This window comes from Eumetopias jubatus, unplaced genomic scaffold (assembly GCF_037043125.1).
Source record: "Eumetopias jubatus isolate StellerSeaLion01/CBP00866 unplaced genomic scaffold, mEumJub1_p1.0 scaffold_2, whole genome shotgun sequence".
Lineage (NCBI taxonomy): Eukaryota > Metazoa > Chordata > Mammalia > Carnivora > Otariidae > Eumetopias > Eumetopias jubatus.
In genome coordinates this window covers 74580343-74606685 of record NW_028274808.1, presented here as the reverse complement: position 1 = coordinate 74606685, position 26343 = coordinate 74580343, and the positions used below count along the sequence as shown (strand labels likewise).

General features: G+C 46.6%; 1 protein-coding gene across 1 annotated transcript in view; it reads left to right on the top strand.

The window, feature by feature from the left end:
- FHDC1 (FH2 domain containing 1) overlaps positions 1 to 25667 on the top strand; it is a 33970-nt gene extending 8303 nt beyond the window's left edge. The window contains exons 2-11 of the mRNA XM_028104371.2: positions 1277 to 1338; positions 2004 to 2106; positions 7844 to 7929; positions 8017 to 8117; positions 10849 to 10919; positions 11020 to 11127; positions 12917 to 12987; positions 15179 to 15296; positions 18900 to 19064; positions 21286 to 25667. Of these exons, the coding sequence (XP_027960172.1) occupies positions 1277 to 1338; positions 2004 to 2106; positions 7844 to 7929; positions 8017 to 8117; positions 10849 to 10919; positions 11020 to 11127; positions 12917 to 12987; positions 15179 to 15296; positions 18900 to 19064; positions 21286 to 23331 (2931 nt within the window). The 3' untranslated portion in view covers positions 23332 to 25667. The remainder of the gene's footprint in view (positions 1 to 1276; positions 1339 to 2003; positions 2107 to 7843; positions 7930 to 8016; positions 8118 to 10848; positions 10920 to 11019; positions 11128 to 12916; positions 12988 to 15178; positions 15297 to 18899; positions 19065 to 21285) is intronic.
- The last annotated feature ends 676 nt before the right edge of the window (positions 25668 to 26343 follow it).

Genomic DNA, 26343 nt, shown 5'->3' with positions numbered 1-26343 from the left:
TACTAATTTTGAACAGGTAAAACCTATTGCAGCCCAAATCTGGGTTTTGACAGTATATTAGAATGGTACCATATTTCATTAAATCGAAGCTGCTGTGCATTTTCAGATACATCCTGATTGTAGAGATGTTAATATGCATCTTAGACTTGGTGAAATACAGCACAAGAGTTTTCCTTTTTAAATTCCGAGTAAATTGAAAAAAAAAATTCCGAGTGAATTGGGCGCCTGGGTGGCTCAGTCGTTAAGCGTCTGCCTTTGGCTCAGGTCATGATCCCAGGGTCCTGGGATCGAGCCCTGCATCGGGCTCCCTGCTCCGCGGGAAGCCTGCTTTCCCTCTCCCACTCCCCCTGCTTGTGTTCCCTCTCTCGCTGTGTCTCTGTCAAATAAATAAAATCTTTAAAAATAAATAAATAAATAAATTCCAAGTAAATAAAATGTAGGAAACTTTGTTACCTCCTCCTGAAGGACGATATATGAAGGGCATAGATTCTTTCTCAATGAGAAGAAATTTATCTTTTAGAAAAAAATTAATTTTATTACATTTCTTAAAATAACAGTACTGGTCCTTCTACATCCCTAAAGCAGGGCTTGGGACTCCGTAATATCTTGAGTTATTTTTTGCTTTCTTAGTTCAACTTTCATATAATCTAGCTATGCTAACACACCTGTTTTTCAAATTTGGGCTTTTAAATGAAGGCTGTATTATTCTAAGAGGAAATAGCTAAATTAAAAAAATTTTAATACACATTGTTCATTAAAAATTATGTAAGATTAGGGACATCTAGGTGGCTCAGTCGGTTAAGTGTCTGACTCTTGGTTTCAGTTCAAGTCATGATCTCAGGGTCTTGAAATCGAGCCCGGAGTTAGGCTGTGCACTGAACATGGAGCCTTCTTGGGATTCTCTCTCTCCCTCTGCCCCTCCCCCAGCTCATGCACACACACCTTCTCTCTCTGTGTCTCAAAAAAAAAAAAAAAAAAAGTTACATAAGATTAAAATAGATATGTACAGTTATTATAGTTAAGGAAATAGATCATTGCAGGAAGTTTGGGGAGATGATAATATTTTAATATTTGCAAAACTGTGGTAGGTGTATCGATTAATAACCAGATTTACATATTGGAAGTTATTCTCTTGTAAATTGGTGTTGTATTTTGATTTACATATTATAATTTATTCACTTGTAAATTAGTGTTGTATTTTGATAGGTTTAAATTCTCTTCTTCCCTCCAAGTCTTCTAATTTGTGATAGTCTTATGTGTGTCTGTTTTTTTCCAGATTACTGTCTTGGATGCAAAACGGAGCATGAACATTGGGATATTTCTTAAGCAATTTAAGAAGTAAGGTTTTTGCACGCATTTGCAACTTTAGGCACATCCACGCCATCAGCATCAGTCTGTGGGTGTGGCTGAGCTGAAAATTCAGCTTCTAACATGAGCGGAAGTCATTCCTCATACCTGCCTATCCTCCTTGGCACACGGCATGATAAGTATCCAAGTGCCTGTCACTGTCTGCTGTTTTCCTGCGTGAAAGCATGACCTAACGGCTTGAAGTACAGGCAGAGTTCCTCAGAGTGTCTGCTCAAGCCTGTCATGCCAGGGAATTTATAAATTCATCTGTAATGTTGCCTCTCAGTGGAGGGTGGACTGGTCAGAAGACAGTGGTGAGATGCCAGCATGTGGAAAGGAGAGGCTCTCCAGAATTCCATGTGACCCAAGGGGATTGCTTTTCTTCTCCTAGAGAAGACTCCCATGGTTGCTGCCACTTCCAGCCTTTCTGGGATTCCCAAGGATGGGCTTCTGGATGAACAGGCCTCCAGGCGATGTGTCAGGATCCCCACTTTCCCTGGCACTGGGGCTCCTGTGATTCCTGACAAAGCACATCCCCCAGACTGGGAAGAAGGCGGGTTGGAAAAAGGGTAGAGGTGATTTGTTACAGTTCCCACTGACTTGTGTTTCTTTGGCACTCCAACAAACGTAAAGTGGAATCTAATTGTCTTTTCAAGGTCTCCTCAGTCCATTGTAGAAGATATTCATCAAGGAAAGAGTGAGCATTATGGATCAGAGACCTTGCGAGAATTTCTTAAGCTTTTGCCGGAGTCAGAGGAGGTAAGGAATTTGGCATAGGAAATTTAGATGTTAGGAGCAATGATCTAAGCCCAATATTTTTCAGAGTGTCAAAACTCACATGGGAAAGGCACTCTGCTACCCAGAGCCAGAGTCTTCCCACATACAAGTAAAAAAGTGACCTAGGAGAAATTGTGGAGTTAGGGAACCTGGGTTTAAATTGGCGCTGTCCCCTTGGGCAAATTTCCTAACTCCAGTGAACTTGGTGTCCACACCTGTATAGTGAAGGTGTGGGTGCCTGCCTCACCGATTGCCAGGAGGCCGAAACCCTAGTTACGCATCGAGGATGGTACCTGGCACATGGGACCTCAATAAACTTTGGTATCCTTTTCCGTCACCAATGATGGTTTTTGCCAAGGCTGCACCCAGGTTATTTTATAAATATGTATACTTTTTATACACAAAAATAAAAGGAAACCCCTTCTCGATAAAATGCTCTAAAATTTTGGAGAGGTAGGTAAACTGTTAAGAAACATTGTCTCTGGAATTGACTTAAAGGTGAAAATTGCTGTGATAGCCATGTAGTACTGCAATATAGTTATTGATCTTTTCTTTTGGACTGAATTAACTGAACTGTTGAATGGTTGGGAGCTTGATAGGAATAAAAAAAAATCGGAAAAACAATTTTATAAAGCTTATAAAATTGTGGGGTGCCTGGGTGGCTCAGTTGTTAAGCATCTGCCTTTGGCTCAGGTCATGATCTCAGGGTCCTGGGATCGAGCCCCGCATCGGCTCCCTGCTCCGCGGGAAGCCTGCTTCTCCCTCTCCCACTCCCCCTGCTTGTGTTCCCTCTCTCGGTGTGTCTCTGTCAAATAAATAAATAGAATCTTTAAAGAAAAAAAAACCTTATAAAATTGTAATATTGCCTTTTATTTCTGAAGAAGGGGGCCCTGAAAAAATTCAGTAAGAAATTACATGAATATATGTGCTTGTGAACATTTGAATAATGTAGAATCTTACAGTTATCCTTTTACCCACACTGCTGGTTCCTCTCTTCCCCATCCCACTCCACTTCCCCACACAGAATTTATGGAATTTGACTTTAGTCCGTAATTAACAAGAGGGGTATATGTCCATACTTTTTCTTTTATGTCAATCAGTGATGCACTTGCAATGCCAACTCGAGGGTCTTACTAGGTAACTTGAGTATTCTGGGTGTATTTGATAAGCTGAACCTCTCTCTGTGTCAGGTTTTCTGTTTGGAAATTAAGTGTAATTTACCTAAGCCAAGATTAATTACCAGCATTTATTAATGATAGTAAAGGGTCCTAAAGTCTTGAGGGAAACATACATCACATCCTAATTTACCCTGGATCCTTATACACTGAACAGTCCTTAGTCTTTTTTAATGTAGAGAATGAGAGTTTCAAAAATCTTTAATTAGGATGGGTAGGGTTAATTAATTTGGATTTTAAAAAGATTGAGTTGTTGAAATCTTATTCCTCTTTGGGCTTTTTTTTTTTGTTTTTTAAAGATTTTATTTATGCGGGGCTCAATCCCCGGACGCTGGGATCATGACCTGAGCCGAAGGCAGATACTTAACGACTGAGCCACCCAGGCACCCTGTGAAAAGCTCTAAATTTCTAACTAAAGGGTGGCTAGGCGGGGGAGAGGCTGCCAGCTTCATACCATGGTAAAGAGGTGGGACAATAGGTCCGGTTTTTCCTAATATCTTCATTTCTAATTTTAAATTCAGAGGTGATTAGAGAACGCAAAGGCTGTGGGAGACTTGGGGATTTTTCAGAGAAGCAACTTAGCTGTCAAGCCTCCCATGTGGTTGAGTTGTGTATGGGGGAGGGCATAATTCAAAGGGGGGATGTTAAGGGCAAGATGACTGAAACCCGCCTGAGCACTGTCCGGCAGCCGGAGGCATTCACTCTCCCCCAGACAGTTAGCCAGTCCCGGAGACAGTGTCCTGCTGGGATGAGACGGAGCCCCGAGACGCTGTGCTGCGTCCCAGCCACTAAGCCAGGCACAGCTGCCTCTCCTGTCACCCTCCTGCTGCAGGTCAGCCTGAATATCCGACAAGCTTGGTCACACTTCTCCTTGTTTACATTACCAGCTCTGGGCTTCAGTTCACCACACCCTCCACACTCAGCTGGGAGCTTCTTTCAGCAGGAACACCCTGACAGTCCCCAGGGCTTCTTGGCGTCCCTCCCGAAACCACCGCGGGGATCTGTGCTAGCAGAGGGCGTCTCGGTGCGGGCCAAAGCCACCTCATGACGGATGCCTGCTGCGGGGGCCCCTTGGCCTTGCCACAAGCGCTGCGTGTCCCTTGGCACCACCTTGATCAGGGCCGACCCCTGAGTCTTGGGTAGAGGGTGGAGGATGGGGATGAGGCCAAGGAGGAGCCAGGGCCAAGTGAGAGAGGTTTAGGAATGTGGCAGAAATATGTTAATAAATGCACAAGTGTCTGCGTAACTGCATGTTGCTAAGCCTATGGTGTAATGTTCTGTGCTCGTTTTTAGCACAGGAAGGGACTAAACATCTTTGGAGTGTTGTCCCTGTGTTGCAGGCACTGGGCAGGGTAGAATCCAGCCGACTGAGATCATGTGTTCAAGTGTGTAGCCCAGTGCCTGGCACGTAGAAAGTCACTCAGTCATAGCTGTGATGATTTGGGGTGCCTTTTGCATTGAATCCTCCCAGCCACATCGTCAGATACTCCTTATGGTACAGATGGGAAACAGGCTCACGCAGGTTTGCTAGAACTCCTCTCGCGTGTCCCCTAGTTGATAGGCCGGAGAGGAAGGTGGATTTGCACATGACTCGTCTGACCCCAGAGCAGTTCCTTCTGCTGCACCCCCACTGCATCCCTTTGAGGAAGGAAGGGCAAAGGTTCTCAAAACCCCACCTCGCACCGTGCGGCCTTCCTCCCAGCCTTTTCATCACTCCTGCTGCAGAGCAGAGCACTGGTGTGAGTGTCGCTTGAGTGATACCGTAATCTTATCAGCGTGTTGAAAAATAGGAGCGGAAATGGCCCTTTTCGGTCGTGCATTCTCAGCTGACAAGCCAGCAGAAGGTTAATTTGTTTTCAGGATTTCTCTGCCCTTCCCCACAAATCACTGATCTGGCATGTTTGTTCATCTTGCTTTCAACTCAAGCTTAAAACTTGCAGAGGAAGAAGACAGACCCAGAAATAAAAGCCCTGGGAGGTGGTTCTTTGCCCTGAAAAGTATTCCTGTGGCCAGAGAGGGACAAGGGAGAGGTTGGCATAGGAGCTGGGTAGATGGTGGAAGGGAGCCCCGACGCAGCCCGCGAGCCCTTCCCTCCGATGGGGCTGGGGCCCCATCCCTGCATCACTGGCAGGGATAGAGGGCTGGAAGGTGGTAGAAATTTTCTGTTCTCTCTGGCAGCTGGTTGGTTGCCGCCTCTGACATTTTTATCACCTCATCCCAACCTTCTATGCCAACTCTGCCCCTGGGGTGGGGGTTGGGGAGAATGACCGGGAGGAAGCCCCAGGGTGTTCCCTTGGGGTGAGTCTGTTGGTGGGAAATCTTGCTATTTCGAGGCCATGTGAGTGGAATTAGATGGGATGAAGGAGGTCTGTCTGCCCTTTGGAATGTGTGAGTCTTAAGGAGCATGCTGTTTGCTATTAGGACAGAAACCGGGTACAGCCAGGTCGTAATGAGAGTCACTTGGCTCAGCCAACAAAATTATGCCTAACAATGTGTGATAAATGCTTTTTGATGATGACGAGAATGCACAATAATTATAGGGTTTGTTCACCTCTCTTTTTTTTTTTTTTACCTCCTTACCACTGTGACAGTACCATAATCCCTCTTAATGAACACAAGTCTCATTTTGAAATGGAATTAAGAACTGTATACATGGCATTTAAATTAAATACTATCTTTCCGTCACCATTCTCTTGAACTCCATAAACATTTTTAGCTCTTTATATAAGTGAAGGAGATTAATCATTTTTCAGTTACAGTTGAGCACATGTTTAATGGAAATATCTACCCGGTTTATTTAGCATGACCTATTCTATATGCTTTAGACAGAAAATTGTGCTGTTATTTTCAGAAGCTTTGCACATGCTGCATAGATGGTCTTATAAAAGGTACAACCTCACTCTGCCTCTTTCCATATATAGTGAATTGCTCAACTCTAGTTCAGAAGGGGTCAGGATTCATCCTATGGTTTTCTCTGTTCAGCAGCCAGGCACCAATTTGGGTTTAGCTAAACCAAAAATTCCATCTGCCCTTAAATTGAGCATGACTAAAAATGGTAAATTCAGTTTGGTGCCCTAAAGGTAGGGGAAGTAATGCAATTCTATAAATGGCTATTTTCTGCCCATTTAAAAAAAATATATAGTCTTGAGCATCAGACTTAAGTCTAGGGTATGCATCTGCACTGTGACATTTTGTATTTTTGGGTAGTTGATGTAGATACTTCGGATCTTTGCAAATATTCCCTCCTCTGTGTTTTTGAACTATCATTTCCTATTCTCAAGACACTGAAAAGTCATGTTATTTTTTATGGGCACCTGCCATAATCCTGGGGATGGAAGAGAGTAAGCTTTATAAAGGTAATGAAAGATGATAAGTGCTCACTGACAACAGTGAGCTGCAGAGGTAGGCTGTCTACTTTACTCATAGTCCCAAGGTTTGATTTGCCATAAAGTATTTTTGTTGGAAGACGCTCTACGCCAGTGGATGTAGAAAAGTTTCTGCCATTGGGCCGGTCCATTTCTCTGCGTGAGGGAGGCACGGATTTGCTCTGATGCAGTTTGAGAACTTTCTCTTTGCTTCCATCCCCACCTACTCGCTGTTTGGCTATATTCCTGTGTCAGAACTCTTTCATTTTTCTTGGCGACGGTTGAAAGAATAACTTTTAGTTGAGTTTAATTTTTTACAAGAGTAATACATGTTCATTGTAGACATTTCAGGAAGTAAAAATGAGCAGCGGAAGAAAATAATAGTCCCTGTAATCGTATCACCTCGTGCGGGTGGGGCCTTCTAGTCTTTTTCCCCACACCTGTGGTGTGTGCATGGAGGGTGGCGGGGGGGGGTATAGTGGACGCTTCTTTTAAAATTTCTAGGAATGGGATCTGACCATACATCCTGTTTTATTACCTGATCTACTCATAGGGGGAGGTCTTGACATTGACCCATCAGCTGCTTGAGCCATTTTCCTTTTTCTCTGCCACTGGAGAGCCAATGTGTCCACGCCTCAGCACACAGGAGCCCCTTGCTGTAAGGCTATTCTGTGTGGAGGGGGATTTGGCCAGAGAAAGGTCTGTTAGCCCTCCCCCCGTCTGAGAACTTTATGTCCAAACTACCCAAAATATTAAGATTTTTTTCATTAGGGACCTAGAGGACCATGTTATAATGACGACCCAGGGTCCTCTTTTCTTCTCCCAGTGATCTCCCTTCCAGATTATAACTTGCAGAAAATTCTCATCCTTAGAACTGACCCTTTGGTAACCTCCCTGAGGAGTCCCGTGGCTCCAGTTCTCTGGTTTGATGGAGGTTATTTATACGCACACACGTGACGCAGCTCTTCTCCCTCTCATTTGTTTGGTTTTCTTTCAAAAAACATAGTAGATGCGATGATTTCCTTCTCTGTCTTTTCTTGGATCTACATTTTTATTAATTTGAATTTAGCACTGGAATCTTACTTTCTTACAGGGATTCTAAGAGGACATTTAAAATAATGTTACATTTTAATCACAAGTTATTTTTTTTCTCTACCCTCTTTTCTGTTTGGCTTTTAGATAAAGAAATTGAAAACATTTAGTGGAGATGTGTCCAAGCTGTCCCTGGCGGACTCCTTTCTACACCACTTGATTCAGGTGCCAAAGTAAGGATCGTCCATCACTGCTCTTTACAGGGGAAAGTTTTAAAATCAGTGACCTCAAACGCTACAGCTTTACTTTTTATTTTTTAGCTATTCGCTCCGGATTGAAGCCATGGTGCTAAAGAAGGAATTTTTACCTTCTTGTTCTTCTCTGTACACAGACATAACAATTCTGAGAACTGCTACAAAAGGTAAGTGAACACATGATGCTTCATGGAATTTGTTTTTATTAACCTTGGTGGTAGCACTTTATTTTAATTTTTATTCTTTTTTGTAAGCATTCTTCTCCTGATTTTTAAAATAAATTTATTTTTTAATTCCGGTGTAGTTAACACACAGTGTTATCTTAGTCTCAGGTGTACGATATAGTGACTCTCAACAGTTTGACCCAGCACTCAGTGCTCATCCCAGGGGAAGTGCGCTCTTCATCCCCATCACCTGTTTCCCCCAGCCCCCCATCCACCTCGCCTCTGGTAACCACCAGTTTGTTCCCTAGAGTTAAGCCTGGTTTTTTGTCTGTCTCTTTTTTTCTGTGTTTTTGTTTCTTAAATTCCACATATGAGCAAAATCATACAGAATTTGTCTTTCTCTGACTGACTTCACTTAGCATTATACTGTCTAGCTCCATCCATACTGCTGCAAGTGGCAAGATTTCATTCTTTTTTATGGCTGAATATTGTTCCATTGTGTATATACACCACATCTTCTTTATCCATCCATCTGTTGATGGACACTTGGGTTGCTTCCATATTTTGGCTACTGTAAATAATGCCCCAATAAACATAGGGGTGCATGTATCCCCTTGAGTTAGTGTTTTCATATTTTTTGGGTAAATACCCAGAAATGGAATTACTGGATCATGTGGTAATTCTATTTTTAATTCTTTGAGACACCTCCATACTGTTTTCCATAGTGGCTGTACTAGTTTGGTAGCAGTTTCTTTAAAAAACAAAAACCAAAAAAAAACCTATTCAATTGAAATGAGAAATGCAAAGTCCTAATTCTGATACACCCTAAAAAGGGAAATGAGCTATTACCTGGGATGACAATTAAGGCTTATTTCCACTTACTTTCCTCCTTAATTAATCGATTAATTGACCAGTTAATTAATTAGTATATTATCTTCCCATAAAAGAAGATTTCTTTCATCCCAAGTTTCAGAGTAGACCTTGCTGGTTGCAGCTTGCTCTTGTTCCTCTCCTAGGTCAGCTTTCCATGTGCATGCATTGTATGTAGTATCTGTGTGTGTGTGTGTGTGTGTGCGCGCGCGTGCGTGTGTGCGCGTGCATGCATGTGCGCTCAAAACCTAGGCACTTAGGCCAGCTGCATCCTTCCTCCCATCCTCTGGCCTCTGGTGTCCAGGGCCTGCTTTTCCAGCATCATCCCTCCTTCCTCCTGACTCTTCTGGGCATCTTCAGTGTGACCTTCTGCAGGTTCCTGATGGTTCTGCTCTGTGTCTTCTCCCACTTGCTTCCCCTCAAGACTCTTAATTCCTGGCTGGCTGTTTACATTTGAGAGGGGCTAGTGGGTCATTTCCATTTCTTTGAATGACTTGCTTGCCCAGCTTGGGCAGACTCCTCAGAGTTGCTCTCCTGTCTTCTTCCATAGTGCTGGAGTTTTACCCTCAGGCGTTTCTGACGCTGAGCAAGCAGGCCTAGCACACGTGTGGGCACTCCTCATAGCCAAGGCAGAGTCTCTGGCGTTCCCCAACCCTCACATTTTCCAGGGTTTTCAGCGCCAACCTGATTTCCTCTGGGTTGTTTTCTGGATTTCTAGTTATTGCAGAGCTGTTGATTCATATTTGATTTTCCTGTTTAGTTGCTCTGGCCCATGTTGAGATAAAGTTTTGCTCTTCAGCCCATCATATTTTCTTCAGTTTAGAGAGGAGACTAAGAATTAAGGGCAATTTTTCTTCTTTCAATAGGGAGGCGTTTTAACATTTCTTCGTACACACACCAGGACTATTGCAGCAACTTTGAAAGGGCCATCCCTCCTGTTCACGTTGAGATGGAGTAGTTTTCGTATTGAGCCATGCAAATTCATGGGCACGGTGGAAACGTTTCTTATCTGGTTTAACCTTCAAATACTGGCCTTCTTAGATAACATAATGCAGGCAGTGATCCAAATGTAATTTTTTGAAAGTAATACCACAATTAATGGAGAATATGAACTTAAAAAAATTGTAGGTAGCTTTTTATTGTCTATACATACTGTAATTTTAATCATCAAACTTCGCTTTTAGCTTTTGAAATATATTAACAATTTTTAACATTGTTAATTTGCGTAGATGTGTGTACAAAAGCTTCTATGTTTAAAGAACTAGTTTAAAGATATATTACAGTGATAAGCTCCTTTATAGCCTTTAAGCCAATCCAAATGAAATGTGTAGTTTTGAATAAAATGGACAGAGTCTCTGGGTGCCTGGCCCCTAAGGGTTAGTGCTTTGCAAGTTACTTACATGTCATCCCAACCTGTTTATTTTTTATCTCCTCATGGCTCGTGGACTAAGCAAAATGTTGCTCTCTGTTAGTTTTCATATTCTATAAATATAATCTCAAAGGCTAGTGGAGGTAGAGGAAAAAAAATAAAGAATTACTGAGAAAAAGTTTGTTCCTATAACACAGTGTGCCGCTTTTCATAAGGCCTTTGCATTTTCTACTTCTTGAAAATGTTCCTTTTTGAAGTATTTTGTGATATATGGAAGCATCATACATATTGATTCCCAGTTAAACACTAGGACACGGATTGCCAGTAGCAAATAGCGCATTAGATATACCACAGAATGTGGGGCTTGATTTGTTTTTTCCTGTCTTAATATGTGGTTTTGGGTCAGAGCTTGCTTCAGGCCCTCTTGAACTCAGATGTGGTAGCTATCTTTGTGCATTTAAGCTAAGGGTACCATGGTGTGTTCTTTTTTGACAGAGCTGATGTTGTGTGAGGAGCTACATTCAATATTACACTTGGTGCTACAGGCGGGGAATATCATGAATGCAGTAAGTAAAATTCAAAAAAATTATAATGTTGTGTTTCTAAGTTTATTTGTCCGTCCAAAGGTATATGTATATATTTTTTCTTTTGATTTGTCTTCTTTAGGGAGGGTATGCTGGCAATGCAGTAGGATTTAAACTGTCGTCTTTGCTCAAATTGGCAGACACAAAAGCAAACAAACCTGGGATGAATCTTCTGCACTTTGTTGCACAGGTAGGTGGAAGTGGTGAATTCAGAGAGAGAGAGAAAATGAGTGTGAATCCTCCCTGGAGGTGGGGAGGTTTTTCCCAGCTATTAGGTGGCATCACACAGAGATAGGAAAGGACGTGGTGGGCTCCAAGAAGGTTCTATTTGCAGAAGCACTCTGCAGATTCCTGAGCTGAGCTGAGCTGCGCCTAGGGTTGTAGGATAAGAGGGAAGTGGAGGGGTTGGGGGAGGCAGGGGTCAGGGTTGGTGAAGCCCGATTAGGAAGGATCCACATCCTAAACACTGAGGAATTTGGATTCATGCTTTAGCAATGGGGAGCCAACGGAAGTTTGTGCACAGCAAAGTGGCCTGACCAGGGTGGCTTTGTTTTTAGGAAAATAAGGCAATATGGAGAATGAGCTGGAGTGAAGAGAGAACCAGAAATGGGGCACCTCTTGGCAGAAGTTGGCTCTCTGATCATTTGGTGAGAGCTGAGAATCAAGAGTCATGGCCACAGGGTTGGAGAGCAGAGGCCTGGGTGCTGAAACATTCCCAGCGTTGGGTTGACTAGATTTGTGACTGGTTCTGTGTAGAGTGAGGGAGCCAGGGCAATGAAAAAAATCAATTCCATTTGTTTCCCTTTGTGAACTGTAAGTCAGGGTGCCTTGCCACAAGCACAGGCCTTGGGGTCTGCACCCTGTTCATCACCTCCGTTTCTGACTGGGGCTTTGGGATACCAAAACAACCAGTTACAAAGTGAAAAATCGGTCAAAAACAGTTGTCTGTCTGTTGTTAAATTATCTCAAATTACGGATTGTAGCACTTTGTTTTTCCTTCACTGGATCACCTTTGTTGTTTTGACAGCAATCACATAGATGTAGCTCTAAGCTGGGGAGGAAGCTGGGCTGGTTTCCATTGTGAGCTTCAGAACAGGACAGAACTGGGATTTTGACATGTCCTTTATTAGCTGTACTTCCTCAGACAAGTTACTTAAATGTTAAGACCTTCAATTTCTTCTTCTAATCATGGGGCTAGTGATCCTTCAAAACAGGTACCCAAGAGGGCTGACGGGGATAATTCCATAAAGTGCTTACTTCAGTGTTTGGCCCATAGTAAGCTCTCCATAAATAACACACACAATTATTACTACATTCTTCAGAAAACAAAGGACATGTTGAACTCAGGACTCACTTAAGAGTTAATTTTCAGGGCATTGAAACCAGAAAATGTGTTCCTTATCCCATGTGCCTTACAGCTAGTCTTCCAGCAGTCCCTTTAGGTGCATGGAGCCGGATGCTCTGTGTAACTTGGTTCCAGCCCATGGGGGGACGTTTCCAGAGTTGGTAATTGCTCCCTTCATATCTACCCTCCTTGTATCCCCTGAACAGGTGAAGAATCCAAATGCCTGCATGGCTTGTGCACCCTCTGATTAAACTCAGTTTGCAAACTGGTTTAACAGCTGAAGGCATCTCAGTCATTTAAAGGCATACTCATCGGAATGGTGGTATTTAAGCAGGATATATTGGATTCTCTCAGAAACAATGGGCCCTGCTAAGCCACCACCCACTTCCATTGAGTTTGTGTGCCCATGAATTGTATTTCACGTCAGGATCGGTTGCTCTGGGAAGTTATATATATCTTGAGAGTAGGGGAGTTCTGGTAAATCTTACTAAGAATATAAGAGTTCATGTTTCAGTGAATTGCTCTGAATATATCAAGCATAAAAACAAGAACTTTAAGGTTCCTTTCAGCCTGGGGATAATTGTTTCCTTCCAGTTTTATACATATGGTAGAGAAAATTCTGTTTTTATTCTAGGAAGCCCAAAAGAAAGATGCCATTCTTCTAAACTTTTCTGAAAAATTGCATCACGTTCAGGAGGCTGCTAGGTGAGCAAAGAAGACTGAAAGTGAATTCTGAGAATTCAGTTTTGTTTTTTTTTCAATTACTTTTTAGATTTATTTATTTATTTGAAAGAGAGAGGGCACGAGCAGGGGACAGGGGGAGAGGGAGAAGCCGACCAGGGAGCCAGATGTCAGGCTCGATCCCAGGACTCTGAGATCATGACCTGAGCTGGAGGCAGACATATAACCAACTGAGCCTCCCAGGTGTCCCTAAACTTTTAATGAAACTGGTGAATATTTTATAACTTTGAGAAAGTTTTGTCTTGTTGAATTTTCAGACCTTCCTTTTATTTGCTTAGAGGTATGTGTGTGTACCTTTGGAATTTGGGGGTTTTGAAAAATTAGTCTTTATTTTTAATCTAAAAAACACTATTGCAGTCTTTTCTAATGAATGTCAGCCGTGTAAAAACAATATGGATTAAGAACTTCAAATCCCTCCACACCCAAAAGATAGAGCTCAAACAACACAGCCTATTACCTTGGGAGTTGTTATATATCAGTCAAACTTCCAGGGCCATTTCCTTGTAGAATCTAACATGGTACATTTATTTTCTATTGCATTAGAAGAAGTTGGAACCATACCAAGGGTTGTGAAAGGATTTTGTTTTAAATTAGTCACTCAACTTACAGAGAAAGTATCTACCAAACATAAAGCTGTGTTTACATCACTTTAATATGCTTCTGATCCCAGTATAGATGTACATTTTAATGTGGCTATAATCTGTATACACGAGCTATTTTGAGTTCCATGTTTTTTAAATTGATAGTACATATCCACATATCCAGTGGTATATGTTCAATAACCGGCTTCCCTGGAAAGAAGTCCTGATTTGTAGCATTTGCTGATCTCCATGGTGTAAATACTGCTCCCGTGGCAGGTGGCCTCACTGAGTGAGGAATTGGGAGGGGTGTCCACACCCACAGTGGCCTCTTGCAGGCTGGCTCCAGTGAACCACTTCAAGTCCTAAACTTGCTATCTGAGTGATTATATCTGATTAGGATAGCTATGAACCCTGTGCATAAATACACGAACCAAAACTTTTCAAGCCAAGCCCTGTCATTGGCCAGTGTCTCAGTATTATTGACTGTGAACATCTAACCCCAGATTATATGTCTTCCCCAAAGTGAGCTTATGAGGTCGAAGCTGTGAACAGTTCATAGTTCCCATTTACAGATTTTTTGGATTATTCCCCCCAAACAATGAGCATCTTATAAGATATAAACTCTTCTGGTTTTGAATTTCTAAGAGAAATTCGTGTAGGAATATTTTTTCCTCTGACTAGTATAGAAATGTTACTAAGAGGTATGTATAGAGAGAAATAACCATTATGTTTTTGAGTTGACATTTGTGGTCAGAATCAGCTGGGGAAGTTTAGCTAGGTACTGTCTTAGAAAATAAAGTTTGCTTATTTGAGATGGAAGGTGAAGTGTCCTGGTGAAGTACAGACAGATCACAGATGGGTGCCAACCACCAATGAAGATGGAAAACTTCACTGCATAAAGAAATGTCAGAATTCACAGTGGACGCATGAAAGCATCCTAGCATATGAGTTTGCTAAGTGAATTCCACCTGGATTTTAGGTTTCACTATTCACTATACCTAGTGACAGAAGTATCATTCCTGCTCTCCTAATCTTGATTTGACGTATGTAACAAAAGCCTTGGAAACAGCCCCGCCATTTCTTTGCAGAATTGTTAGCCATGTGTTAGTTCTCTCTACCATACCGAGGGCTTACTCTGGCTGTCCATGGCAACACGAGGTCTGCTTCGTATCTCCTCATTGCCCTGAATGTCTATACCACCTGGCTTTGCGTGAGTTAGAGCTTTTTGTGCCAGAGGAGAGGGGAAATATCTGAGGCCTGTTGGCTTTTATTTTGTAATGCTTCTTGCATAAAGGTGTTCAGACCCACTTTATGAACAGCTTTATAAGTCTCATGGTTTCGTTATCTCACCAATAAAGACAGAGTTACACAGCCATCTCTCTTTGAACCAGTGTGTCTCTAGGAAGAAATGGACTCTTAAAAAAAACAGGCGGAAACTCTAAATGTGGTAAATGTCATCGCAGAAGCTCTGCTGTCCATGTCTAGGTTTGACCAACAGTTGGTCTTGTTTGATGTTCCTCCATGACACATGGCTTCCCTGTGCCACCTGCCCACTCTCCCCTTTCTGCTTGTAGATTATCTCTGGATAACACGGAGGCAGAACTGCACTCGCTCTTTAACAGGACGAGATCTCTGAGGGAAAACATTCAGCTGGATGGTGAACTTTGTCAGCAGATGGAAGATTTCCTTCAGGTTCGTGGGTGATTTGAGTCCGTCTCTCTCTTTTTGGCTTCCAGCAGCACCTGCCGGGGCTGGTTCAGTCCGCATAGCTTTGGGGAGGTAGCGGGTTCCCATTCATATTTTCCCCCCTGGGTCAATAAAAGGAACTTTGTATTTCAGTGCCCATTCTTTGCGGGGTTGGTTTTCTCGCAGGGGCCATCGAATGTGGTCTGAACCAAGGGCTGGCCTCCGTTTATTGCCACAGGATTGACATCATCATACCACGCTGTAGCGAATTGGTATCAGCGTAGGGAGCGAACGCTTGGCAGCTTATGCCTGGCAGCTCAGGTTTCGCTTCTCAACCGTGGTGTAGGAGTTTCTGCCTCCTAATCAAACCTTTGGACGACAGAACGAAGTTCCACAGAAATCATAGACACTTGAGAACTCGGGCTGTTGTTCCTTCACTTGTTTTTATTGAAGAAACAAGCTGCGTTTTGGCATGTTTTATGACGAGAGGGGGAGCACACACGAGAGCTGTGCCTATCAACACCCCAAATACATCAGCCCACAGGGTGTGTCAGGTGCTGCTCTGAATAACACCAACAAGAGAACAGCAGAGGAGACGTGTTTGTGATAGCTCACTGTGACTCACTGATCGCACAGTCTCACACGCTTCTTTTATCTTCCTTATTTGAAAAAAACAAAAAACAAAACAGTGGCAGCTTTTCATGCTTTCAGTCTTCAGGGGAAGTGGCATGCTACCTTAAATATCAGTGCTTCGAGCCTTGCGGGGTATAGGGGGTGTGGCGGGGCTGCCCTTGGTGCCAGGAACAGTGTGCTCCGAAGGTTGTATGCTGACTCGTAATTAAGCTACAGCAAGCAAATGTTCTGTGTCTCAGCTCCCATCGGCACACATTTTGTTTGGCTCTGGTGGGAGTTTATTTTTCTGATTAAACACGTGTTCTGTATTTTTTTTCAACTGTAACCAAACAGATATGCTCTTTTACATGCACAGATTTTTCTCAAAGTGAACCAACAAAGCAAACACCAGCACAGAAATGCCTAGCAGTAGGTAAGAAAGTACTCCGCAGTAAGCACATGCAGACAAGTGAGGGAAAGCCAGAAACTGAGGGAGAAGGCCCGTCCCACAGTGAGATGAGAATTCTGGATGTCTCCGTCCCTGGCTTTTAAATTAAACATTAATATTTTAGGCTATACATAGCAGTACAGAAAGGTGTATGATGAGAAACAGCTCTGTCTCAGCTGTACCCCTGGACTGCTCTTTCAAGGCGACCTTGTTTTAACTCCTAAATGCTTCTTTCTAGTAGTCATTTTTATCTGCGTAAATAAAATGTTCCCACACAGCTATTTATTTTTCTTTTTTATATTCAATTTCTTTTTAAATAGGGGAGGGGGTGTAATTCTGTAAGGTAGGGTAGGGCCAGGTCATGAAGGGCTTTGAATGCCAACCTGAAAACATGGGACAGTGCTCTTAGCCATGGGGAAAGATTGAAGTTGTTTGAGGAGAAAAAAGACAAGAACACAGTTTTGTAAATCTGTTTCAGTGTTCTGACCATCTGGGCAAGAAATAACGAATAAATTGGTTTGGAACTTGGGTCTGGAGCGGGCAGGTGAGACGTGAGAAGTTGAATTTGCTAGCACAACTGCTCATGTCTTGTCAATTATACTAGGTCAGTGTAGCTTTGGACTTTGTCATTTGGGGTCCTAACTGTGCAGAAAACTAACTCTTGGCAAAGAAAAGCCCTCTGAGCTGGGTGATTTTCCACACCCATATTCAGAATGTTTCACTTTCCGGAGTCCTCAGGATGACTGCAGTGCGTGTAAGTTTTTCCTTCCTGGTTCTGTCTCCATCCCCACGGGATCTAGTGATGAGACACAGGAGGCGGGGCTAAGCTCCCATGTAGGTTCTTGTCAAGAGTCCTATTTTTCTGCAGTTGAGTTATCTTTGGCTGGAATCCACCTTTCCCCTGTGGAAGAATGACAGGCAAACATTTATCCTTTCATGAATACCCTTCTCCCCATAAAGAATAATAGAGCATGAATGCACACAGTGCCTTGGGCTACTGACTCAGATGGTTACTTTCTCTGGTATTCGGTTTCCTAAATGGTTTTGGTTTCTTACTACCTCTTGAACGTGTTTGGTGTAAGAAAAGGACTTTTAAGGGGGAAAGTGTGTTGGAGTGCGTGGCAGGTGATGAGTCTCCTCAGAATTGCTCTTCACTCTCCAGGCCTATCTTAGCAGCAGTTCCACTCCTTGAGGGTGCGCAACCCATAACTTCACTTTTCCAAGTCCTGTCCCTCCACTCAAAGGAAGTTTCTCAAATGTAAGCCTTTTTAAAAACATGATAGGTGTGATTTATCAAGTCATGTACTTCATGCATTCCTTCTTTATATAAGCCTTCTTACCCAGTGAAACAGGAAGTGACGTGAGACGAGAGTGATCCCAAATGTTTAGCCCCCTTGGGGTTGTGCCTCCTCTAAGCTGCTGCCCCCTCATTTCAGCTCAACAGTAAACGTCACGCAGTGCTGTCAGGGCAAGGTGCTTGTGCGCCTGATAGATCCCCAGCCTGACAGGGTTGGGGGCTCACCGGAGGAGAGCAGTCTTCTTTCATTTCTACTTCTTTGTTGTGGTGGTACCCAAATCTATTTTTTTTTAAAGATTTTATTTATTTGAGAGAGGGGAGAGAGAGAGAGAGAGAGCATGAGCAGGGGTAGGAACAGAAGGAGAGGGAGAAGCAGGGAGCTTCCGGCTCAGCAGGGAGTCCCACGTGGGGCTCGATCCCAGGACCCTGGGATCATGACCTGAGCTGAAGTCAGACGCTTAACGACTGAGCCACCCAGGCGCCCTGATGCCTGAATCTATAGAGGCACTGGAGAGTTTGTCCTGGAAGGATTAGGAGGAAGTGAAGACGTGGAGAGGATGGGCTTGTATAGGGCAGTAGTTATTAACCATGGGGGCTCCTCAGAATCTCCTGGGGGGTTGTAACAAAATATTAGTGGTAGTTGCACCTCAGATGTACTGAAGTGTGTGGGTGATGTCCAAGCACGGACTGTAGACAGTGCTTCCTAGCTGACTTGGATAAGCACCCTGGTTAAGCCTTGGCTGGGGTGTTTGGGCACCAGGGTTTCTGTCCTGTGGGGGTGACACTGACCCTGACATGGATCATTTGAGTTGAGGTTTAAACTCCCTCTCAACAGAATAGCTCATCAGTACAAGGGACTTCTGACATCCTGAAGTGAACCCTTGGCCAGTATAAGACTCGCTTTTAAGAGAAGGAAGAACAGATACAGAGTGAGTTTTCCTCAATAAAACCAACTTTACACCTATGTCATTTTTCAGTGACATTAAAGGTGACCGTTGTATCAGTGGCCTTCTGTAGATTAAAGCTCTCTAGTCTCTTTGGTGGCCTGCAGGCCTCCCACAGAAGTTCATCCTGCTTCCCCAGGGCTTTGTTTGGGTTGAAATATTTCCCTTTTGGCTCTGAGCGTGTTGGGCTTGCCGTCACCCTTCCCCTCTCCTGAGACCTGAAGTTGAACCCAGGAGCACAGACGGCGCGCAGAGCGCCTCCTCAGCTGCCTGTTGCCTTCAGCGTGTGCGTGTGTGTTTTCCTGCAGTTTGCTGTGGAAAAGCTGACAGAACTGGAGCGCTGGAAACGAGAGCTCCAGGGCGAGGCCCACACCCTTATAGATTTTTTCTGCGAAGACAAAGAAACCATGAAACTGGACGAGTGCCTTCAGATATTTAGAGACTTCTGTATCAAATTCAACAAAGCCGTTCAGGTATGGCTGATGGCATCTCCGGGTTTTCTGAGTGGTGTGGCTTTTTCTGTTTTCCTCTTCCAGACCCAGCCCTCTGCCCTTGGCAGCAAGATGGCTCAGCATCTGCACGGTTTCAGGGAAGCATGGCGTAGGCAGCATTGCCAGGCTCTCGGTTGGGATTCCGCAGGCCGGGGCTCTGCCGTCCCAGCCCCGAGCGTGTCCCCGTCCCCGGGGGGGCCGAGCCCTGGCCGCCTCAGCTGCTGTGCTGCTCATACCCACACTTGCTTTGATGCCCTGAAGCACTGTGTTAGGCAGGTTCATTTATGACGGCAGCTGTGATAATAACAAATCTCTTTGACGGTCCTGAAGGTCTCCCCCCCCACCCCAGGAAAGAATTTCCTCTTTCAGGGAACGCTTTGTTGCGGTGGGATGATTGGAAGGCCTTCTCTCGCCTGTTTCAAGCACCATTGCCATGGCCAGGCGGTTGGCACCATGGGGACCATGTCATCCTCCGCCAGAGCCGGCTTGGAAATTCTCAAGTAGTTAGGAGTCCGCTGCTGTCTGAGCGATACAGCGGCATTTCCCGCCCTTCAACCTCCAGTTCCAGTCATCTCTGAGTTCAGTGTGGGAGCCAGAGAGCTCTGGGTCGCTTGGCTTTGCAAGGCCAACTCTCATCGGTCAATGAAAAACAAAACAACATCCTTTCACTTCAGTGGTGATGAGGAACTAAATACTTGTACGTGATCCCTCTCCCTGTATTTAAAAGCAGGTTTGCCCGTAGCTGAAATTCTCTGAGGGACTGGTCAGGTTTCCCTCCGGCCCTGAGGAGGCCAGAGTGACTTGAGTTCTCAACCCCTCTTTTCTGGCTCCAGCTAAGAGGAGGCTAAGCCTGCGGCCACGTTTCCTCTCCCTTATCCAAGCAGTGAGCTCAGAGGTGGGAGGTGGTGGTGGGTGGTAGAGGCCAAATTGGCTCTTTCTGAGGCTCTCACACTCCCTGTCACAATTCTGCAGGCCCAAGAGGCCACCTGTGTGATTGTCTCGGCCCAGCTGTCCCGAGCGCCAGGAGCTGGCCCCACCCCACCCCAGGCGGCCTTGGAGGAGAGGGCCCGGGGCACCTGGGACACTGGTGAGGCCAGGCCGGAGCAGAACGAGGGGCCGCGCGTCCCCCGCCCAAGTCTCACAGAAACTTGGAAGGGAAATCCACCATTTGAAAAAATTGATTTTCGAATAAAAAGTGCTATGAATAACAGATTAGGGTTGTGAGATCCACACATTTAGGTGACACAAACATATGTTTTTTAAAAGATTTTTTATTAGGGAGTGTGTGCGCGCGGGGGCGCGCGTGCTTGAGAGAGCACGCATGCGCAGGAGTGGGGGGAGGGGCAGAGGGAGAAGTGGACTACCCCCTAGCTGAGCAGGGAGCCTGATGCGGAACTCGATCCCAGGACCCTGAGATCAGGACCAAGGCCGAAGGCAGACGCTTAACTGACTGAGCCCCCCAGGCGTCCCACAAATATATGTATATTTAAAGTGCACAGCCCGGTGGTAAAGTGTGCTTTAGTATGTGCATTTGTTCTGGTTTGGTTTTGTTGGGGGAGGGCTGGGTACTTGGGAGCAGGGTGAAGGGTGGTGGAAGGATTTGTAAAGCAAATCCTCTTGTCTGATTGTGGGAAGGGGGTGGGGCATGAGGGACCGAGCCACCATGGCATCTGTGGTGTTTCCTTACCAGGGAGCGTTAGAGAACAGAAATTTGACTGGCTTCTCTTAATATCTTGGGTATATATTTATGCACCCAAATGGTTAAGTAGAATGTGCTGCATGTGTGTGCCCATGTGTAGATGTATTCAACACAGATGCAACAGGAAGGTATGATCTCAGGGTCCTCCTCTTTTTTTTCTCTCTGCCATTGACTGAATAGCCTTGTCCTGTCTTGCCCTGCTTAGAAGGCAACCTGGGTTCCCTCGGAGTTGAGGTGGTCAGCATGTGTGGAGTCACAGCTTAGGAGACAGTGCCTTGACCAGAAAGCTGGAAGCTGATGGGGTCCTCTGCAGGCTGCTTTGGGAGAACTAGCCCTTTCCACACCCTCCTTACTTGCAAACACACAGTATCCCTCCTGGCGAAGCTTAGGACCCAGGCCGTTCTCTGCACCTGTATCTTGGGGTCTAGGGCAGGTGGCTGTGGAATTGCACGCAGGTCCCATGGGTCTAATGCATCTTGGGGCTTCTCTCCACCCCTCCCTCAGGACAACCATGACCGGGAGGTGCAGGAGCTGAGGCGGCTGCAGCGGCTAAAGGAGCTGGAGCAGAAGCGTCGCTCCTGGGCGGCTGGGGAGCTTGGGGGATTCTGCCGGAGCAGCAGTGAGAACGACGTGGAGCAGCTGACCAAGAAGGGCGTGGAGGACCTGCCGCCCTTCCTGCAGCCCCGGCCAGTCAGCCCTTCCTACCGACCTCCTAACACTCGGCGCTCCCGCCTTTCCCTGGGCGCTTTTGCCGATCGGGAGCTGCTGACCTTCCTGGAGAGTTCCACCGGCAGCCCCGAGGAGCCCAGCAAATTCAATAGCTTGCCCCGGAGCAGCCCCCGGCAGGCCCGGCCCACACTGGCCTGGATGGAACCTGGGGACCCGAGAGCCCAGGATCCCAGCCAAGCACCTAGACCTCAGGCCTCAGAGGGCCAGGTGGGGGCCTCCGAGCCACCCTCATCTTGGCAGAGCCAGCAGCCCCCAGCCCCCAGGTCTGAGGACCCTGCGCCCCCCTTCCCCCGAGTTCGGCGCAGTGGGGTGGGCATCCTCCGAAAGAGGAATAGCGAGCCTGTGGGCCTGGGCCCGACCCGGTCCCCTCCACTGTCGCCATTGGCTCTGGGGATTAAGGAGCACGAGCTGGTGACAGGGCTGGCTCAGTTCGACCTCCAGGGATCCAAGGGCCCAGAGGAGGTGCCCCGGTTGACCCTGAATAATGACCTCAGCCCCATGGAGCCGGTGTCTCTGGGGGATGGGAGCATGCAGTCCCTCGGTGCCAGCCACGGCGGCCTGATGCCTGTGGGCACAGGGGCCCGGGGTGGTCTCAGCCCAGCCCTGGAGGGGGACGGGGCCGCCCCTGAGGAACCCAGTGGCAAGGCTCTAGTATCTGTGGGCAGCAGCGACCCCGAGAGCAAAGACCCCGGGCCTCTGTTCTACATCTCCGACGCCACCGACTGCTCGCTGACCCTGGACTGCTCGGAGCCGGGGGAGGGGGGCGGGGGGGACGGCTCCCTGTCCTCTGGGGCTGGGGAGACAAGCAGCCAGGTCTCCTCTCACCCCACTTCCAGCCCCCTTGGGGAGGCTTCTGCTCCGGTCTCTGGGAAGAGCCAGCCCTCCTGCAAGGACAGCCTTCCGCGGGACAGACCCGCCAAAGGGAAGGATGCGACAGCACCGAAGAGAAGCGCCCTCAAGGAGGCGTCGCAGGGGGCCTCCAAGCCCGCCAGTGTCCGGCGGAGCCAGGGGGCCCAGGGGGCAGCGCCCAAGCCCGTGCGGACCTTGACCGCCTCCGAGAGTGAGAGCATGCGCAAAGTCGTGCCCATCTCCAGAAGCCGGGGCGCGGTGGGCTGGAAGCGGCCCACTCGGGAGACCCCCAGCAGCACAGACCCGCCATGGTCGCGCCGGAGCTCCGTGCGGGGGACCTCGGACGTGTCGCCCAAGCGGTCCTCAACGGGGGCTGTGGCGGGGGCCACGGTGGCGGAGGAGCAGAGGCTGGGTAGGGTAAGCGGCGGCTCCGGCAGCGCCAGGTCAGGGAAGGAGCCACCCCTGCAGCCGAGGGGTTCTCTCAAGAAGCCCAGCGCCAAGCCCCTCAGGAACGTCCCCAGACAGAAGCCCGATGAAAACAAGATCTGCCGCTCCAACTCCCAGGATCCTGAGAGCCCCGAAGAGGAGCCCAAGGCCCCGCAGGCCCCCAGCGTCCCCCGTGTCCCGCCTCCCGTGCCGAGCTTTGCCCGAAACACGGTTGCCTCCTCCTCTCGGTTCACGAGAACGGATTCCTCTCCTGCGGCCAAAGCCCCCGGCATCACTCGGACTGTTTCCCAGCGTCAGCTGAGGCCGAAGGGTGGCCCTGAGGATGCTGCCCCCAAGGACAGCAGCACCCTGCGGCGGGCCAGTAGCGCCCGGACCCCCAAAAAGTGTCCAGAGTCTGCTGGGGCTCCCAGTGTCAACACAGAGGCCCCAGTGAAGGGCCGAGGGGCTGGGGAAAGGGCCTCCCTCAGACTGAAAAACTCCGATCGGACCACGCTAGGGAAAATGCTCGATCCCTTACGGAAGTGAAGTCAGATTGTGAGGACTGACTCCTGTGAAGTAGGGCCAGCACCGAATGTCTTTGTTCCGCGTAGAGTGGTCTGCGGGTGCCGCCCGCTAACGCTCAAGTCACTGAAGGTGTCGTCAGGGAGGCCTGTGGACTGTCCCCTGCTGAGCTGACAACTACTGTAAAGTCCCAAGTCTGGGCGGGCGCTTCCCTCGCACACCCTGGAGGAACCCCCTCCCAAAGCAGAGACCCCACAAAAATGCAGATATGAAAGCTGACAGTCTTACCTATGGAGTTAAAAAAAAAAATTTTGGCCAGTTTTTATATGTCAAACTTATTTTTTAATATTACACAAATTAAGTAGTTTAGTTCCTTTTGCAGAATGAAATGCCTCCCAGGAAAAGGAGACAAAACCCTTAACCTGGAGACTTTATTTTCCTGTGTTCCCTGGCCTCAGGGTTCCATCTGCCCGCACACCAGCCATTGCTGGCAACTGGGCTTCCACACAAGCGCTGGGTGTTCTGTGATTGGCACCGTCTCCTTGAAGGCTCTGCCTTGCTCATCTCTCTGTGCGTGACTTTGGGGGAGGGTTAGCGCGTGGGCAGGAAGGAAGGTGAGACTGGTGGATGGAAATCGGACGCTCTCGTGTGTTCAGGCACAGACGAACAGGAGGCCCAGGCAGAATGCTGCATCTCCCCGAACTTAGAAGTGCCATCTCTTAATGGAAAGGCATCAGGGGTTCTTCAGCTGAGCACATCTTCCCCTTCCGTGTTTGCCCATTTGCGTGTCTGTTGTGAAACAGAATGACGGCTGCTATGACTTGGGTTCGCTCTAGTTATGGGAAGAATAAACCCTTCTGTCTTCCAGTCTTCTCCCTCCCTTCTCTCTCTGCCTGCAGCCAGCCTTTCTTTGGCTAACCCTACTTGGAGCCTGGAGAATCTGTATATCTATGTCACTGATGATACATCTTTTCTTTGGTACAGTGGTTTTTAAAATCCCCAGAAAAACCAAATCAAGTTTTTAAAAACAGACCAAAAAAACCAAAACAAAAACCCAACCCTGCTTTCAGAAGAATTTATATCATCAGGAAAATTTGGAAAAAAACAGGCTTTATTCAAAAGAAAGAATACATGTACTGTTTCTACTCACTGCCCATTTCACGACTTCTTTTGAGACTAGGAGATGAGGGGATTCTTGAAACTTTCTTGTTGCTGCCTGCCTTTTTTCACTTTTCGGTCACTTACTGAAACCTGAGTGAAACCTTATTTTAGATCCAACGGTGGTAGATTGATTTCAGCGAATCCACGTGGTTGATGTTACAGTCTTCCTCCTGTAGACTGTTGCCTTCCATCCAAATTAATTGGAAACTCTGAGCTTCCATAAGTCAGCTAAATTGAAATGGTAAGCTTTATGGTTAATGAAGTAAGGCACTTGACCACAAAACCTCATAAAAATGGCCTTGGGTAGATATTTCCTGGGCCCCACAAAGATGGTTGTGGGAATCCTGCAGTGTTTTTCACCATCTCAAAAAGCCTAAGAAATCATGTATTTAACCATGCAGACAACAACGTTGAAAACATAGGGCCTGTGGGTGGCTGGAAATGGATGAAAGTGGTCAAAAGTTGGTGGATAGTGGGGCGCCTGGCTGGCTCAGTCGGTTAAGCATCTGACTCGAGATTTTGGCTCAGGTCGTGATCTCAGGGTTGTTGGACGGAGCTCCGCATTGGGCTCCACACTTAGCACGGATTCTGCTTGGGATTCTCTCTTCCTCTCCCTCTGCCCCTCCCCCCACTCGTGTGCACTCCCTCCCTCCCTAAAATAAATCGATCTTAAAAAAAAAAAGTTGTGGATAGTGATGGGATCAGGACCTCCAGGTGGGACCCTGGCAACCAGGGTTCCAGTCCCTGCTCTCGCTGATGCTATATGACTTTGGCCAATCACTCCCTCTCCCTCGGCCTCTGTTTCCCAATCTTCGGAAGTGGGGGCATGGCCTCAGTGATAGTTTCTAAGAGTCCCTCCAGCTCCAAGAGTCTTGAGTTGCTATAAACAACCAAGGACCCATCTACCCCAGAACCAGCTTTTCCGAACTGACCCCCAGCACCTCCTAGCAGAGGCCTCATGTCAAAGGCCTGCTCAAAAGAAAGCACCTTCAGAACTTGCTGTTGCTTTGAAATCTAATAAGCTGAGTTTCTTGAGAAGTGTTTTACTTAGCCCTGTGGACCCTATGTGTATGCATCTGTATGAGCAGGTGATCATTCTATTACCTTTTATCGGTAGTAAGCTTTGAAAAATAATTTAAGTATATAATGGAGAACTGTAAATAAGTTTCTATATAAATTTAAGATGAACTGAATGTATTTAAAGGTCCATTTATATGTTCTTTTATGTAACATGTAGTTTAATAAAGTTCCTGTTTATGGGAGTTGTGTTTTATCCTCAACTTACTCTGTTGATGGGGGTGTATGTGTGTGTGTGTGTGAGAGAGAGAGAGAGATCCTGGTGGAAGAATGTATAATCTCCTGCACACAGAAAGGCCCGGAAGCAGGAGGTGCAACAGGTTTGAGATACAGTGGTCTTGTCCTCAGGAGGCTCAAGAGTCAAATTAGGCTGTTGGTGTGTATCTTCTCGGTACCCCGGAAACTGTTTAACTGAAGGCCTAGAGAGCGGGCTTTGCGCCAGACCTGTGGGAATGCAAGCATGCATCTGACACGCAGGCCATCGATGGAATGTTCAGCACCTCATACATGCTCGCATTATTCCATGTTTTGGGCCAAGCTTTGTGTAATCTCTGTGAGGCCAGCAAGTCTGGATCTGCTCCTGTGTGTCCTCATGCATGTTGGCTCGGGGCACTATTGGGAAATCACAGCTCTTCTGCAGCTGCCTCAGGAATGAGCAGAGAGGGAGGGAGGAGTGGTTTGATTTGAAATGCAGTGCTGGTGCTTATATGAGAAAGAGGAATTGTTCGGAAGAAGCACCTCACACCTCGGGGCTTCATGTCAAGTGTTAGTCCTAGCTACTCTTGCGCTTGATCCGAA